The 15,068-nt window shown below is 38.2% G+C and overlaps 1 protein-coding gene and 1 long non-coding RNA gene across 4 annotated transcripts in view; one reads left to right on the top strand and one right to left on the bottom strand.

Annotated features, from left to right (window-relative positions):
* The window catches only part of LOC144222510 (uncharacterized), a 171,664-nt gene extending 163,365 nt beyond the window's left edge, over positions 1-8,299 (bottom strand). Inside the window, exons 1-2 of the long non-coding RNA XR_013332414.1 lie at positions 8,017-8,299; positions 7,554-7,676 (exon numbers count right to left, since the gene is read on the bottom strand). This is a non-coding gene — a long non-coding RNA (uncharacterized LOC144222510). The remainder of the gene's footprint in view (positions 1-7,553; positions 7,677-8,016) is intronic.
* Positions 8,300-8,400: 101 nt separating this feature from the next.
* Positions 8,401-15,068, top strand: part of SRFBP1 (serum response factor binding protein 1) — a 64,245-nt gene continuing 57,577 nt past the window's right edge. For 2 of the 3 annotated variants that reach the window (XM_077753028.1, XM_077753030.1), the window contains exon 1: positions 8,401-8,591. In XM_077753028.1, the coding sequence (XP_077609154.1) occupies positions 8,556-8,591 (36 nt within the window). In that variant the 5' untranslated portion in view covers positions 8,401-8,555. The remainder of the gene's footprint in view (positions 8,592-15,068) is intronic. The other variant, XM_077753029.1, reaches the window with a different exon arrangement.

Raw genomic sequence — 15,068 nt, forward strand, 5'->3', positions numbered from 1 at the left:
TCATCTACTCATTAATGTAAGTAAAAATACCAATCAATATTTATGTCAGAATTATGTTCATTCATCAACTGAAACCATAACACTTTTTAATTATATTAATATATTACAAAGAAGAAAATTTATTACTAGATCTTGGTCTGTCAGAACATTCAATGCCAACATTACTATTTTTATTTTTAAGCCTGAACTTCTCTGCATATTTATCAAAATCTTTATTAAAACTGATCTTCATGTATTCATGTTGAGTAGATAAAACAGCCAGATTTGTCCATTTCTCTTCACTTACAGCTCAAGAGCACTTTTAATTAATTTTAATGTTGTTTCTTTCACAAGAAGCAATGTATACCTATATGCTACTAGTATAAAAGAGTCTTAAACTTTAGAAAATATTTGACAGTGAGTCATCATAATCTCATTCACAATAATTTCCAGAAACTGTAATATTATCCACGTCTTTGTTTCTGTAAGATTTATGCTAGATGGTTTCAGTTAAAAATATTGCCACTGTAAGGTTTTCACATTAAAATTCATCATAAATTTCTATAATACTGGTCACAACTACACATTTGTTTCTTCTGCAAAAATCAGAGCAATTGGCTGAATGATAACAAACATTATTTAATCACTGTTTCAAAAGAAGTGTCCATTCTTAGTGAAAACCCTTGAGGCATCTATCTATGGCTATCCTGGTTTTGCTAATGGCAATGCCATACCAGCATCTTCTGTTGTTTCTTTTGGCACCCTTTGAAATTTGATTCTTTTTTTCTATGTGAATGTCCACTTTCTTACTTATTTTCATTGTTGCTGTTGCATGGTTAATATCAGTTTCCACATTTCCCGTATGCCTCTTTTCAAGAAATCATGTTAAAGCTTGGCATGTCATTGTACAACGTTCAAAGATGATTCTAGCTCTCTGCATTTTTTTTAATCTGATACACCTCATCTAAAACTTCACACTAGAAATAAAAGAGAGAACTACAAAATTCACAGCTCTCATTCTATAATTATTTATTTCAAATAGCTATTAAATGTGGGAATATATAGTATCACAGTGACTGCAAATCAGCTGTGTTGAAAAGTGTGCTCAATTGACTCCAAACAATCACAAACTTACTATTGAATGTCTAATGTACCAGAGGCCAATTACATACTTGGAAGTTCTCCAGCTTCCTTTCATATAGGATGCAATGTTTATTAAAGTTAATAGAAGTACACTAATTTTGAAGCTTACATCTACATTTTTAAAACTTAATAGTAAAACTCTAGTAATTATTTAGAAGAGATAAAATATTTGTTCGTCTTTGAGGAGAGTTTAATCATTAATTTTTTTCTTCAGCATTTCTAATGAATGGTGATGAGAAGCAGGTTGATTTGAGTCCAGATTGTAAATAATTTTAAATTTTCTCCAGAAAAATCCTTGCCCCTCCCTCTTTTCTTGCATCCAGAGCTGACCTCTCCCATAGCCTGGCCCTTCCTTGGGACTTCCCTGCACTCTAAGGTGGTCATTACAGACACGAACACAAGCAGCTCTCAACCCCAGCACTATCAACATTTGGGCTGCATAATTCTCTGTTGAATCAGTAGTGTTCACACGACTAAGGTAAGGCATGGAAAAGTCTAGCATGAAGCAACCACTACGTAGTCAATCTATCTGGCAAGGCTTCGAGCTTAGACTATGATAAATGTGAGCAGACAAAGAAGAAGGGGTCGCTGGCTCAGCCAACATATTCAGGTGAGTCAATCCCGGCAACAGGAAGGGGTGATATCTCATACTGTGAACACTCAAAAGTGCAGTGAGCACCTGGGAGGTCAATGGTGATGGTGACAGTTTCAGTGGAGGGGTAACAGGGATCTGAAGAGCAGGGCGTTCAGGAAGAGGTGAAATGTGAAGAAGCAGAGACAGCACTTTAAAGAATCTTGAGTGTAAGTTGGGGAGAAATACAGAGTTCCTTTCTCTAGCCCTAATCCTTACCAGAAAAAAAACTGGTATTCCTTCAAAGAGAGGCTAAATGACCAGCTAAAGGTAACTCCCCAGACTATACACTTTCTCTCTCTCTCAGCCTCAATGGAAAAGTGACTCCAAATATTTGCTACAAACAAAAAATATTTTATCTGAACAGGCTGTTATATCATTCACTTTATTGTCCCAAATTTTCAACCCATTGTTTAAACATAACTACAGCAAAATATCATTTAAAACTTACAAGTGCACAAATCCTCACATATTTCAAGACCACTTCTCCCAGTCTATTAAGATTCATAAAGTGTGATTTTTGTCTTCAAAGCCTTTTCTTCACTTTTTACAAATTTCAGTAACTTTAAGAGAACTATCACTTTAAGGGGTGTGTTGGGGGGGAATATACTTAAGAAATTTAAAAGGTTTTAATTTCTAGGCCTGACAATTTTTCTAAAAGCTTTAGGAATGTGTGAAAAATCCTTTGTAGTATTTCATGAAATACAATGTCTCTTGCCACCTTGCTTTTATATGACTAATTTCCTTTGCTGAGAATTCGCTCCCTATTCTATTGCTGCCTATTTAAGAGCAACCATTCTTTCAAAATAGAACTCAACACCCATCTCCTCTAGGAACTCTTCTAATCAAATTGTTCTCTCACTTCCCTATAATAGTCTTTAACGGCCCTGGATATAATTGGTCTCGGCATTGGAATTATTAAAGTCATTACTCTTCAAGTCCATGGTGAACCTGGATAGACAATGTCTTAATCATTTATCTCCTACTGAAACCAGTACACTTGTTTGCACAATAGATGCTCCAAAATGTTGATTACAATGAATCAAAGCCATAAACTGAAAATGAATATACGAGGCTTTAATATTTTCTCAACTTAAATCATTATATGTTTTGTTGCATAATCTTGAGCCGATCTCGGATTAACTGGCAACTAATTAAAAGAAACAAATCATACAAAGGAAGCAATTTATAGTTTATAACGTGTATTCATTCATTAATTCCTGAACAATCAATAAATAATTAAGTGAATGGGGAAGAATGGCAGGGTAGTCATAAATTATTAATGTAATTTATACATTTGTATCATGGAGTTGTTATAAAACTACCAGCAGTGATTTTATGTCAGGGGACTTGGATTGCACTCTTATTACCTCTCTGACCTCAGACATATTTGTTATTCATGAGACACGACTCCCTCTTATGCACTACACCCATCTTACAAAGGTACTGTCAAGATCAAATGAGATCATGGAAAATAATAGCAGTTTAAATTATTGAGAGGTAAATATTCATTGAGAACCTACCCTGCCTTTTTGCTTAATCATCACAACAATCCTATGAGGCTGATTATCATTCCCATTTTTATCAGCAAAACTTGTCACAGAGAGCTTATATAACTTGCCCAAGGGCACACAGTTTTGTTTTGTTTTGTTTTGGGTGATTTGAAGAGTTTAATGAAGGTGATATTTTATTTTATTATTTTTTTTTACAAATAGTTTATTGCCAAATTGGTTTCCATATAACACCCAGTGCTCATCCCCACAAGTGCCCTCCTCCATGCCCATCTCCCCTCTCCACCCCCACATCCATCAGTCCTCAGTTTGTTCTCAGCATTCAAGAGTCTCTCATGGTTTGCCTAAGGGCACATAGTTATTACGAAATGGAATTAAAATTTGTTATCAGATGGTCTGACTCCAGAGCCAAACTTCTTACCCAAAATACTAAATTGCTAACTCAGTGTCAGCTCATTCCCTGAGATTTTATAAAATTTGACTATGTAACATTAACTAGAGTTTTCAAATTTTAATATCTAAAATTTAAAATAGAAATTTTTCTTTAGATTTTCCAGAGATAAAATAACAAATTTACTCAAAACACTCCATAAAAATTCAGATAAAATCTAGGCAAAAAAATACTCTTAGAGGGTTAATTTAGTAAACATATTAGCCTAGGGACTTGAAAATTACCTGTCTTCCATACAGTAACTAACTGCACTCTTTAGTATATGAATACATAAAATTGAATCTTAAAAAAATCCATTAGCAGTTCACCTAGAGGATTGGTTTCTATTTAGAAATTCACTTCAAATTAAAAATTAAAAATTGAGTAGTTAATCTTAGTCACTAAAGAAATACAAAATCTGAGAGAGTCAACTATTTTATTTCTAATTTAAAAAATGTTATCGTAAGCCATTTACGTAGATGTTATTTATTTATTTATTTATTTTAAGAGAGAGAAAGGATGAATGGGGGCAGGGGTGCAGGGGGCTAGTGCAGAGATATAGGAGGGAGCAAGAATCCCAAGCAGGCCCCACACTGCCAACGCAGAGCCCAAGACCTGAGTGAAAGTCTGACACATTTAACTGACTGAGCCACCCAGGTGCCCCTACCTTACCATATTTCAACTGTAGTGTGAAATCTGGAGAACAACACTGCCATCCAGGGATAGAGAACTCAAAGTGCAGAGCCAGAAAAACAAAAACTTGACGCAGTGATTCTCAGCGGGCATTCAAACACCCAGCTGTACTACAATCTGCTGTGAGTGAATTACTAACTGTCCAGGTACTCAAGATTATACATGACACCACATGCTTAAAAAGTGACAGGATTCCCCAAACTTCTCTTTTACCCACTCATTCAAGTAAGAGAAAGGTGTAGCATTACAATCACCTTTTTAGTACCAGCTCGTCACTTTCTCTCTTTTTCTTTTAAAGCGCTTCACTAAGACTGATATACAAAAAAACTGTACCCAATACATTCAATTTAATAACTTTGGAAGTAAGTACATTATATAACAGGAGCTATAACCCCAATCCATTCCATTAGCATATTCATCACCTTCAAAAGTTTTTTCCTGCCCTCTTTAACACTTACTGTTTTTTTTTTTTTTTTTTTTGAGGGTAAAAACACTCAGCATAAGGTCTATTCTCATAGCAATTTTTAACTATACGATACTGTTAACTATAGGCACTATACTTTTTGGTCGATCTCTAGGACTTATTCATCTTACATAACAAACTTTGTACTCTTGGACTAATACCTGTCCATCTGTATTTCCCTCACTCCAGCTCCTTGGAAACGCCATTATACTCCTTTCTTCTTTGACTATGACTGCTTTCGATTCATAATATAAGTACTTAATGCTGTATTTGTCCCTCTGTGTCTGATTTCACTTAGCATATGTCCTAGTATCAACTGTTATTTAATATCTAATGATAGAAATCAAGGTCAATGGGCATGTTAGATAAGAAAAAAGATACCTTTAAAATGTTTCATTATTTTTTTAGAGAGAGAGCACACATGGGGGAGAGGGGGAGAGGGAGGGAGAGAGAGAGGGAGAGAGAGAGAGAGAGAGAGAGAGAGAGAATCTCAAGCAGGGAGATTCAGAGTGGAGCCAGATACAGGGCTCTATCCCACTATCCTGAGATCATTTTTGAGCCAAAATCAAGTATGTGGATGCTCAACTGACTGAGTCACCCAGGTGACCTGGAAAAGATTACTTTTTGAGTAATTCTCTTTTCTCAAAGAAATGGCCTCAATTGTATCCCCCACCCCTGCTCCAATCCATACACTGAAGCAAAAATCCCCCAAGTGATGGTGTTTAGAGATAAAGCCTTTAAGAAGGTAACTAGAATGAAATGAAGTCATAAAGTTAGAGCCTGAATCCAATAGAATTGGGACTTCAAAGAAAAGCGAGAGACACCAGAGAAATCTCTCTCCAGGTGTGTCCCCTGGAAGGGCCATGTGAGGACACAAGAAGGCTGCTTCTGCAAGCCAGGGAGAGAACTTTGGCCAGAAGCAAAGCTGATGGCACCTTGATCTTGGACTTCTACCCTTCTAACTCTAATAATTTCTAGTGTTTGAGCCATGCCATATGTGGCATTTTGTTACGGCAGCCCAGGCAGACAAAAATAGTGGGATGTGACAAACTCTTGAGAAACCTAAAAATAGCAAACTTGATTCCCATTGAACATGCTGTTGGATCCTTACTTCCACTAATTGGAACACTGTAATAAAGAGGAAAAAGGGCCCACAGTAGCTGTTTTTAATGATAATAGAGTTACTGTTTTATATATCTGGCAGCATTGAACTGATCCGGGTCAACACTTCAGGAAGAAAAGGAAGAGGTGTTTTGATGTGTTGCCTTCCAGGGAAACTTGTACCCTGATTAATACAAACACAGTGTTATTACTAGAGACAATGTATACAGCTTAAAAGAGCTGGTTAGTAGAATCATCTTTGAAAAGAATCAAGATAATTTTTGAGAGTGTAGTATCAAAAAGGGGAAATGGCTTGACTTGTTAGTGATGTATCAGGGACAATGGAAAACTACTCATCACTTTTAAAATAAGCCTCTACAGTTGCTAAGAACTTGTCATGTAAGAGAAAAGTTATCTACAGAAGAAATTTCAAATTAGACTATTGTAAATAATATAAAAATAGGCTGCTGATGAAAAAAATAACTTCTGTTGGGGGTTATGGAAAGGATTCGTTAAAAGGATGGGTAGAAGTTAATCCATTCTTGAAAGTAGCCATGGAGAAAGCAGGTCTGGCAGGTGGAAAGGCAAAGGAGAGGGCTTGGGCTCAGAAAAGGTAGGAATCAAACGCTGAACCTGAGGAGACTGTGGTGGCTAGAAAACTGAAGTGTTGGGCAAGAGGGGTGGTCCAGAGAAAACACTACAGAGGCATTAAGAGCTACAGACAGGAACTTTATATTAAGAATACATTTTTTTTTTCGGAAGTATTATGGATCATAATAACACCTTGTCCCAAATTAGAAGACATATTTCCCATAAAGCTCTACACTTGTCTTTAAGCTGCCCTTTCCTATATATTTATGTGTAGAGTTCCTACTACTTGCCTAGGTTGAAGAAGCCATTACATTCCAGCAGTTCAGCTTAAAGCAGGAGAAATAGGTGAATAAGAAGACCATTACAACTCCATGTAGGGCTTATTAATGGCAAAACTACCTTTGCGCAACATTATTCAAATAGGAAGCCAACCATTAATGATTTGTGCCCAAATCACACATTACACTAACCCAAAATACCAACTCAAATACAAGTCTGAGTTAATGTAATTTCAGTACAGAATCATCAGGTAAGAGCATGGACTCTGGACACAGCTGTCTTTTTTGGACAGAGACTCATAAGTAGGCCTAGCTTAAATGTTCTTTCATCACTCTTGAAATTCCTAATTGTATCTGTGAATTTGAGTTTTGTAAGTCAGTCCAGTGGGACAGTGAAACTTATCTCAATGGTTTAGACTTGGGTCAGTTTTGGTCCTGTCTCCCACATCCTCCAGTTGGATTCTCTGGCTTCCCACTTTCCTGTCTCTGCCCAGCAATCGCTGCAATCTTGTTCCAAAACATATGTCCCACCCTGAGTCCTGGTGTACAGGTCCCAGGCACCTGTAAAGGTCTGCACTAGATAAACCAATATCCCTGTGCTTGACATAACACTACATTAAATACCCAATATAAACACAGCACGGGTCAAGAAACATCATGCAGGGAATGAAAAACAAAACAAAAACAAAAGCAAAACCAACGTTTTCCTACTTTTTGAATGAGGGAGCCTTACATTTTCATTTTGCACTGGACTCCACAGATTTATGTAACCAGCCCCTCGGTCCTGTGGCAGCTGTTGGTCCCAGCTAGGGAATATGGGTAAGATACTTGGCTCCTTGGAAGTCACTTTCCACATCTGTAAAATAAGAAAAGTTCCTATCTCATTGCATTTCTGTAGTTTGGATTTAATTTATGTAAAGCTTTTGCCCCAACCTGTCTCATTTTAATAATCAATACTATCAGGTGTTAAGTATTAATTCAAAGATTATCTAATTCAGATTTACTACCTGTCTCCTCCATTTGCAGGCTAATACTTCAAAACAGTCATTCTCTTAGGCAATTGCAAATGTGCTTTGAGAGTTTTGCTTCAAATGTTCAATAGTTTTCTTTCTGGTGTCCCTTTCTACAGGGAAGATCTATTTAAACTATTACATTATTATTAAATCTATTTGATGGTTCATTATCGAAATTCAAACCTTGTTATGCCGCAAGTATATGTCCATGCTTCAGCTATAGTATAAGTTGAATCTAATTAGGGCTCCTTGCGAGAAGCGCAAGAGTATTCACAAACGCCAGATAAAAAAAATTCGGTGCAAAAATTGGCCTGCCAACTGTTCCTTTAAGAAAACGTCCTTTCACCCCCATTGGGACACAAAAACAAGGTCCTTAAATGCCGAGGCACGTCTAGCAACGAATATAATAAAGTAAATAAGCATCTTGAAAAACTAAATTTGCCAAGAGCTAGCCGGGCGCCCTCTGGGCCACCGCCACAGGCCCGGTTTCCATAGGAACGTGCAGTTCCGGCGCGTAGCACTTCACTCCGGAAGTCGTTCTCACTCACTTCCGTTCTGTCCCTGAAAGAGTCAATCTCCCGGTTATTCAAGCGTTGTCGCGAAAGGACGGTGGTCGATGAGTTTTGGGCCGCAGAGCTCGCCGTAGAGGGGCGTGGCGACGCAACTGCGCTTTGGCGTGTATAATTCACGTGCTGGTCGCCGCGCATCTTCTGAAACCGACCATGGCTCAACCGGGGAGTCTAAACCTCAATAACGAGGTAGGCGCCGAGGTCTGGGAACTTGTGGGGCTGCTCTTTAGTATCCCCGACGAACGGCTCCTTTGGGGCTCCTTTGGGTCTTTCAGACGCGCGCTTGGTCTCCTGGGGGCTGGGGTAGGGAGTCCCTACTGGAAGGAGTTTCTGGACGGGCCCTGGCCGTATTACCGGAACTCGGAGCCTGGCCACAGTAACTTCCCTCCGGGGTTCCGAGGTGGCTGAAGCAAGAGACCTGTCTCTGGCCCTCCGGCCCCATGAATTTTTTTTTATCTCTGAGACGTTGGGAAGGTCATTTAATTTTTATATTCACTGTCCCCGTTTGTCATTCGAAGCTCATGATCGTACTTTTCCCGCAAGGTTGTTGTGAGAAATTAATTGGAATACGGGGAGCGTTTGCGCAGTGCTGGACAGCTAATAAACTCTCATTAAGCATTGCCCGCCTTTTTTTTGGGCGCTGACAATGAAGGCGGGGGTTCAGAGTTATAGCTTATGCTAAAAGATTGCTGATCTTCAATGAGATCGTGCCGTTTGTAAGGATGTACGCTCAATACCATGTTTCTTACTGCAACGACTGTCCCATTTCTCTCCTTCCATTTGCAGCAAATTTTTAAAGAGTTGCTTATGGTTGCTGCCCCTAGTTCCCCTTCTCTTGTTCTCTCTTAAACTCAGTCGGAAACCAGGTATTTGCTCTTATTATTGCTAACGGAACGTTTCAGTGTCACTAGGCTGCCATTTCTGCCGCTGTCCCCTTTCCCGTTTCTGGTTCTATTGAAGGAAGTCCTGAGACAACTGGAGAGTTAAAAGTAAGCTGGAGAAGCAGGAATCCAATGGGGACCTCACAGCTTCTGCAAAGGAGCTTCCTTATCCTCCATTCAGTGGCTGTGTGTTTGCTGTGAGCACGACCTGCTGTTCACCTCCTACAGATGTGTGTAGACATACTTTACTTTTAGGCAACCTGTAGGTTGCAACTCAGGAAAAGGCTAAGCAATACCTACCTATGGTAGAGAAAAATGCCCAGAAAGACAAGTAGTGCAGAAAAGTTTCCAAAGAAGGCAAAATGAAGTGATTGTTCTTTGTCCTCAAGGATCTTACCTATTGCCTTGCAGTGCATAATTCAGTGAAGAGGAAGAAGGCATTCGGGGCAAAGGGACTGGTATAAGCCAAGAAATGGCAGTAGGGACCCCCCATGGGTGGTCTGCGGCTAGATAATGCTCCATTTTGATGAGAACTTGTGGGATGAAATAGGAAATGAAACTAAAATACATTACTGCCTTACTGCCAGGCTAATAACTCTGGATTTCACGTGGCAGTGGAGTACAGAATATACCTAAGGTGGAAATTCTGAATATGCTTAGCATATGTTCATAAACATACACTATAATTTAAAATACATGGAAGGAAAAATCTACAAAGGGAAAAGCAAGCATAGGTTGTCTACAGAAAAATTGAGAAACATCCCAAAATTTAAGACAGCCAATTTGAAAAACATATATAGCAAATATGACAGATAAAGGGCTAATGTCATTACTGTAAAATAGTAGTTAAGATAAACCATCTTTAGAAAACTGGTAAAAGAAATGAGTTAACAATTTCTCCCAGGAAGAAACATATCAGAAAAAGAGTTTATGTTCACTATCTTAATCTATTACTTTTTCATCCTAGTCCCAGTTTTATCTCTGACCAAAACTACTTACTAGCCTTCCAACTACTTTTCCTTGACTTCTCTCGCTCTAGTCTGTTCTTCATAGCCTAGCTGGAGTGAGTGCTCGCTTCAAATTAGAAATCTAATCATGTGACTCACTTGCTTACAGCCTATTTGATGGCTTCCTCTTGCTTTTGGTAAAGACCTCCCTAAAGAAGGCCAGTCTCCTCTCTGTCTTATAGTACATCACTGCCTCCTGCCCCTCACCCGCTTCAGCCTCAGGGGCCTTCATCCACTAGGTAGTGTGGCACACTTACACCTCCTTTGCACATATTCTCCCTTATACCCCAAACTGCTTTTCCTCTCATTAGTCCATTTCATATTTCTACTTTATTTGTTATTTTCTCAGGAAAACTGAGATTGACTTTATCCTTTTATCCTTTCTATAAGCATTTGTAACACCATTTACTTTTAGCATTTGTAACAGATGTGCAGTGTGTGTGTGTGAATGTGAGAGAGATTTCTTACTCCTTCCATTTATCTTGAAGCTTTTGCTCATCATCATATCCTGTGTACTGACCTGTTCAGTGAGTAACTTGAGCCATCATTTTTATGATTCTCAGTAATTTAAATTAGCTCTCCTTACCTGACATTTAGGAATTCACGGATCCAACAGTTGCCTGAAATGATGTGTAAATTGATCTTTGTATGTGCGTCTTTAGGGAGAAAAAAAAGTCCGTCGGTTTCAACAGGTTCTCTCTCTCTCTCTCTGTCTCTGTCTCTGTCTCTGTCTGTCTTTAAGTTGACTTATTTTGAGAGAACGTGCGAGCAGGGGAGTGACAGAGAGGGAGAGAGAATCCCAGGTGGACTCCATGCTGTTAGCCTGGAGCCTGACACAGGGCTCAATCCCATGAACTGTGAGATCATGACCTGAGCCAAAACAAAGGGTCAGACGCTTAACTGAGCCACCCACGCGCCCCAGATTCTCAAATATTTATAGATCTCTAGTATCATTTTTGTGATATTGATAACTCATTATCTGTGAAATGTTTTTAATTAAGACTTTTTCTTTTAAAAAGTTATGTGGCCATCTAATTTATAGCATATTTAATTTCCCAAAATATCTTCTGTGGAAATAAAAAGACTGCCTGCACAGGCACCTATTATTTTAAGCTAACTTTCAGTGTCTTGTACCTGTAATATTTTTATTTTTTTCCAAAATTTTCCAAGGAGAAAAGCTGACATTTATAGAAGACTTCCTGATTCTCAGTTCTTAAAAGGACGTTTGTTCTTCAGTATGTAAACTCTTACCTTGTTAATTTTACCTTTATTTTTCTTTTAGAAAAATCAGTTTTTACTTCATCTTATTATTTATTACATGTTTTATTTTGACCAGTACTTTATGTGGACTTCAAAATGAGACTATCCAATTGACTTATTTTAGCAGCTTCCCTAACTAACTTTAATTATTGTATCTAGTTTAATTATTGTACCTAGTTTGTACCTAGAACCTGATTAATGGACCTAGGTAACAGTGAGTAATAGTGTTGGGCATATGGTAGTATGAGTAGCTCAAATTGAGTTATTTCATGTTCACATGAAGGATGGAAATGTCCTAACTATAGACTTTTTTTTCCCTCTCCATTAGAACTAGAGAAAGGATGCACAATTGGAAACAAAGCGCCCTAGCATTTAGTGAGTACAGAATTTGCAAAACTAGAGCTGGGTTTACTCCAGTCATCTCTTTCTTTAGGCAGCAGTGAGATGCAGAATCAGAATTAGGAGGTGAAACAGTCAGATCATGTACTTGAATTCCCTAGGAGGGCCAAGGACCTTGATGTGAAACAGATTATTCCTGAGAGCACATTACCAAGAAGCTCATTAGGAAATTTCTCTCTACCTCCTCTTAGATCCTAAAGGTAGAAACAAAAGTGCCACAGAACAGAGTGATTTGTCTCCATGTGTTGTAACAGATAAGAATGTCAAGAACCATGTTTGTATGTACTTTTTGAAGTTACAAAGCTCCTCGTTCGTAATTGAGTGTGTAGTACCTTTCAGTACTTTTTACTGAAATAGTAAATCAGAGTCTGTCCAAGAGAAGGAAGCGTTTTCTGTTTGGTTGTTAAACTATGCTGAGAAGTTTTGCTAGGTGGCAGCAAATGCATAACGATACAGTTGTAGATAATCACCAAGCATTCTGGAATTTTTAAATTGTTGCTCATCAAAAATAAAAAGTATAATTCAGCAGTAAGTTATCATCCAAATGGCCAAATTAGAAGCCCACTGTATAATCAGTACCACAATAATTGATAATAAGTTATCATACCATAATTAGCTTTGTCAACTATGAAATAGTTCAGTTATATGGAAAATGATAGAACACATGTCCCTATAATCTAATTCTTGGGTTTAGCAAGTGACAGTATTTTGCTATATTGCAATGCCTAATTTCACCCATCTTCTTCTCTGTTTCAGAAGTAATTCTTATTCCTTCAGCGTTATTTTCTTATCCATATTTTAATTTAGTAGAGTATTTACCAGCATGTATTCTATGTACCCACAGTATTTGTGTTGTATATTTTTATACTTTACGTGTTACTGTATTAATGCAATGTCATACCACGTGTATCATTCCAAAAGTTACTTTTCATCACTTTCAGGGTTTACTCCTGATTATACATGCAGATGTCCTGCATTGATTTAGAATACCACATTGTGTTTTGTTTATATGCATTATTTTATGTCTTATGCAGCTTTTTATAGGAAAGGTACTGTGAATGGTCCTGTGCATAGCCATTTCCTATTGTTGGAGATGTATCCTCTGGTTAGATTTCCTATAAGTAGGATTTTTGTCTGGATTGCCAGTTTCCTCCAGAAAGAGTACACCAGTTTGTAGTCCTCTATCAACAACACATGAGAGTGCCTATTTCACAACAGCCTCCTCGATATGATGTGTTGTGATTTTTTTTTCTTTTGTGTGTATGAGTGACACGGTCTGATAGATGAGCAGTGAATAACCGGAAGTCTTAATGTACTCTAAGAAACAGGTGTGCTCAGATTTTTCTTAGCACTGCAAGCTCCGCTAGAGCAATACAAGGTCTAAGAAACAATTGTTTTCTGATAACCATGGGGTTTTGTTCTAGATTAATTTAAATGCATGGCAAAGTCAAAAAATTACCAAAAGAGACTGGCTAGTAGTCTGGCTCTCAGATAGCTAACAAGAGTCCATTCAAAGTAGTATTTAATTTGTCTTGGGACCGTAGTTTGCTCTCAGCTGTATAGATCAGAAACTTGCTATCATTGTCACCCCAAAAGTAGAGCTTGTTCTTTCAAAAGCAAATTCACGTTAACTGTAGCTTATAAGAGACTATATAAATGAGAAAGCTAGTTTATGAAATAGATATAATGAAGGACAATAACTGTCACATTGCAAAAGGTTCTTTGTCTGCTGATCTACACTGGCTGCACACAGTTCATTGCTGGGCTGTGATACATCTGTCCCCATGATTGAGTTTTCCAGGACAAGTTGGATGACTTGTCTCTGAACTGGGGAATCCTTTGGAATCTCCTTGAATTAGACACTGCTAACTTTTGCTCTTTGTGGCTTCCTGTCCTGTGTTTACGTTGACTCTTCCCCGTATGCCCACATGTCTTTTCCCAAGCAGGTGTATTAGCTTTCACTTCATTTAGTTATGATCATATATTTTTTTTTAATTTATTTCTGAGAGAGAATGAGAATGAGAGACAGCATGAGCAGGGGAGGGTCAGAGAGAGAGGGAGACACAGAATCTGAAACAGGCTCCAGGCTCTGAGCTGGCAGTCAGCACAGAGCCCGACGCGGGGCTCAAACCCACAAACTGCGAGATCATGACCTGAGCCAAAGTCGGACGCCCAACCGACTGAGCCACCCATGTGCCCCAGTTATGATCATATTTTTGTACTGTCTCCTCAAGAGGTGACCCAGATTATGTTACTGTGTTGAGATTTTACCAGGTTAACTGAGAGCATCCACATGCTTAAGTTCTCATTGACACCTCACTTTTACCACATGTATCGTGTGTGTGTGTGTCCATGTGCGTGTGCGTGTCTTTTTCTTTTGCTCTTATAGATTAACTACACTTTTTAGCTGCTTGGAAGCCCTCAGCTTGGATTTGATGACGACCCACAGATTTGTCCTTGAGTTTCTTTCCTCAAGCTCTTTCCTTTTACTTTCCTCTTCTTTTTGTTTCTTCTTTGTCAGCACATTTCATTTCCATTATTACTCCCCTGTTTTCTCCTTGCTCTCTTTATTTATTGTTCCCTCCTTTCTCCCAGACAGTATCCTACTTATTTCACATTTCTAACAGTGATAGTTCTGTTTGCTTTGAGTTGGAAAACCCACGAACATTGCCCTTAAGTAGTGCATTGGCCTTCTGACAGGATTGAATGTTTTAGGCCTATTTGTTGACTTGTGGGTTTTCTGTCAACCAACTTTGTAATTCCTAGGTGCAAATGAATTTTTCTTTTGTAACTAAGAGGCTCCTGGTACCTGTTTGTCAGTTTTGCAAAACTAAAGTTAAAGGCTTGAAGAAAGCTAAGTGCTTGGGGTAAGCGGTTGTGAGAAAAATAGAATTATGATTCCATTGTTTCATAAAATGAATGTACTTATTTTTCTAATATAGTAATCAAATTTTCCTATTGCTTGCATAGAAATACTGGAAAAGTCGAGAAATTAGAAACACATTTTTTGGTGTTGGCATGAAACTACATACATAAAGCATTCCCTTTTCATTTAGAATTACCTAATGCAGTAATGACAAACATAGTGCTTCTTAAATCGGAATTTTAAAATTGGAGTA

The sequence above is a fragment of the Crocuta crocuta genome, unplaced genomic scaffold, assembly GCF_008692635.1.
Source record: "Crocuta crocuta isolate KB4526 unplaced genomic scaffold, BGI_CrCroc_1.0 scaffold377, whole genome shotgun sequence".
NCBI lineage: Eukaryota > Metazoa > Chordata > Mammalia > Carnivora > Hyaenidae > Crocuta > Crocuta crocuta.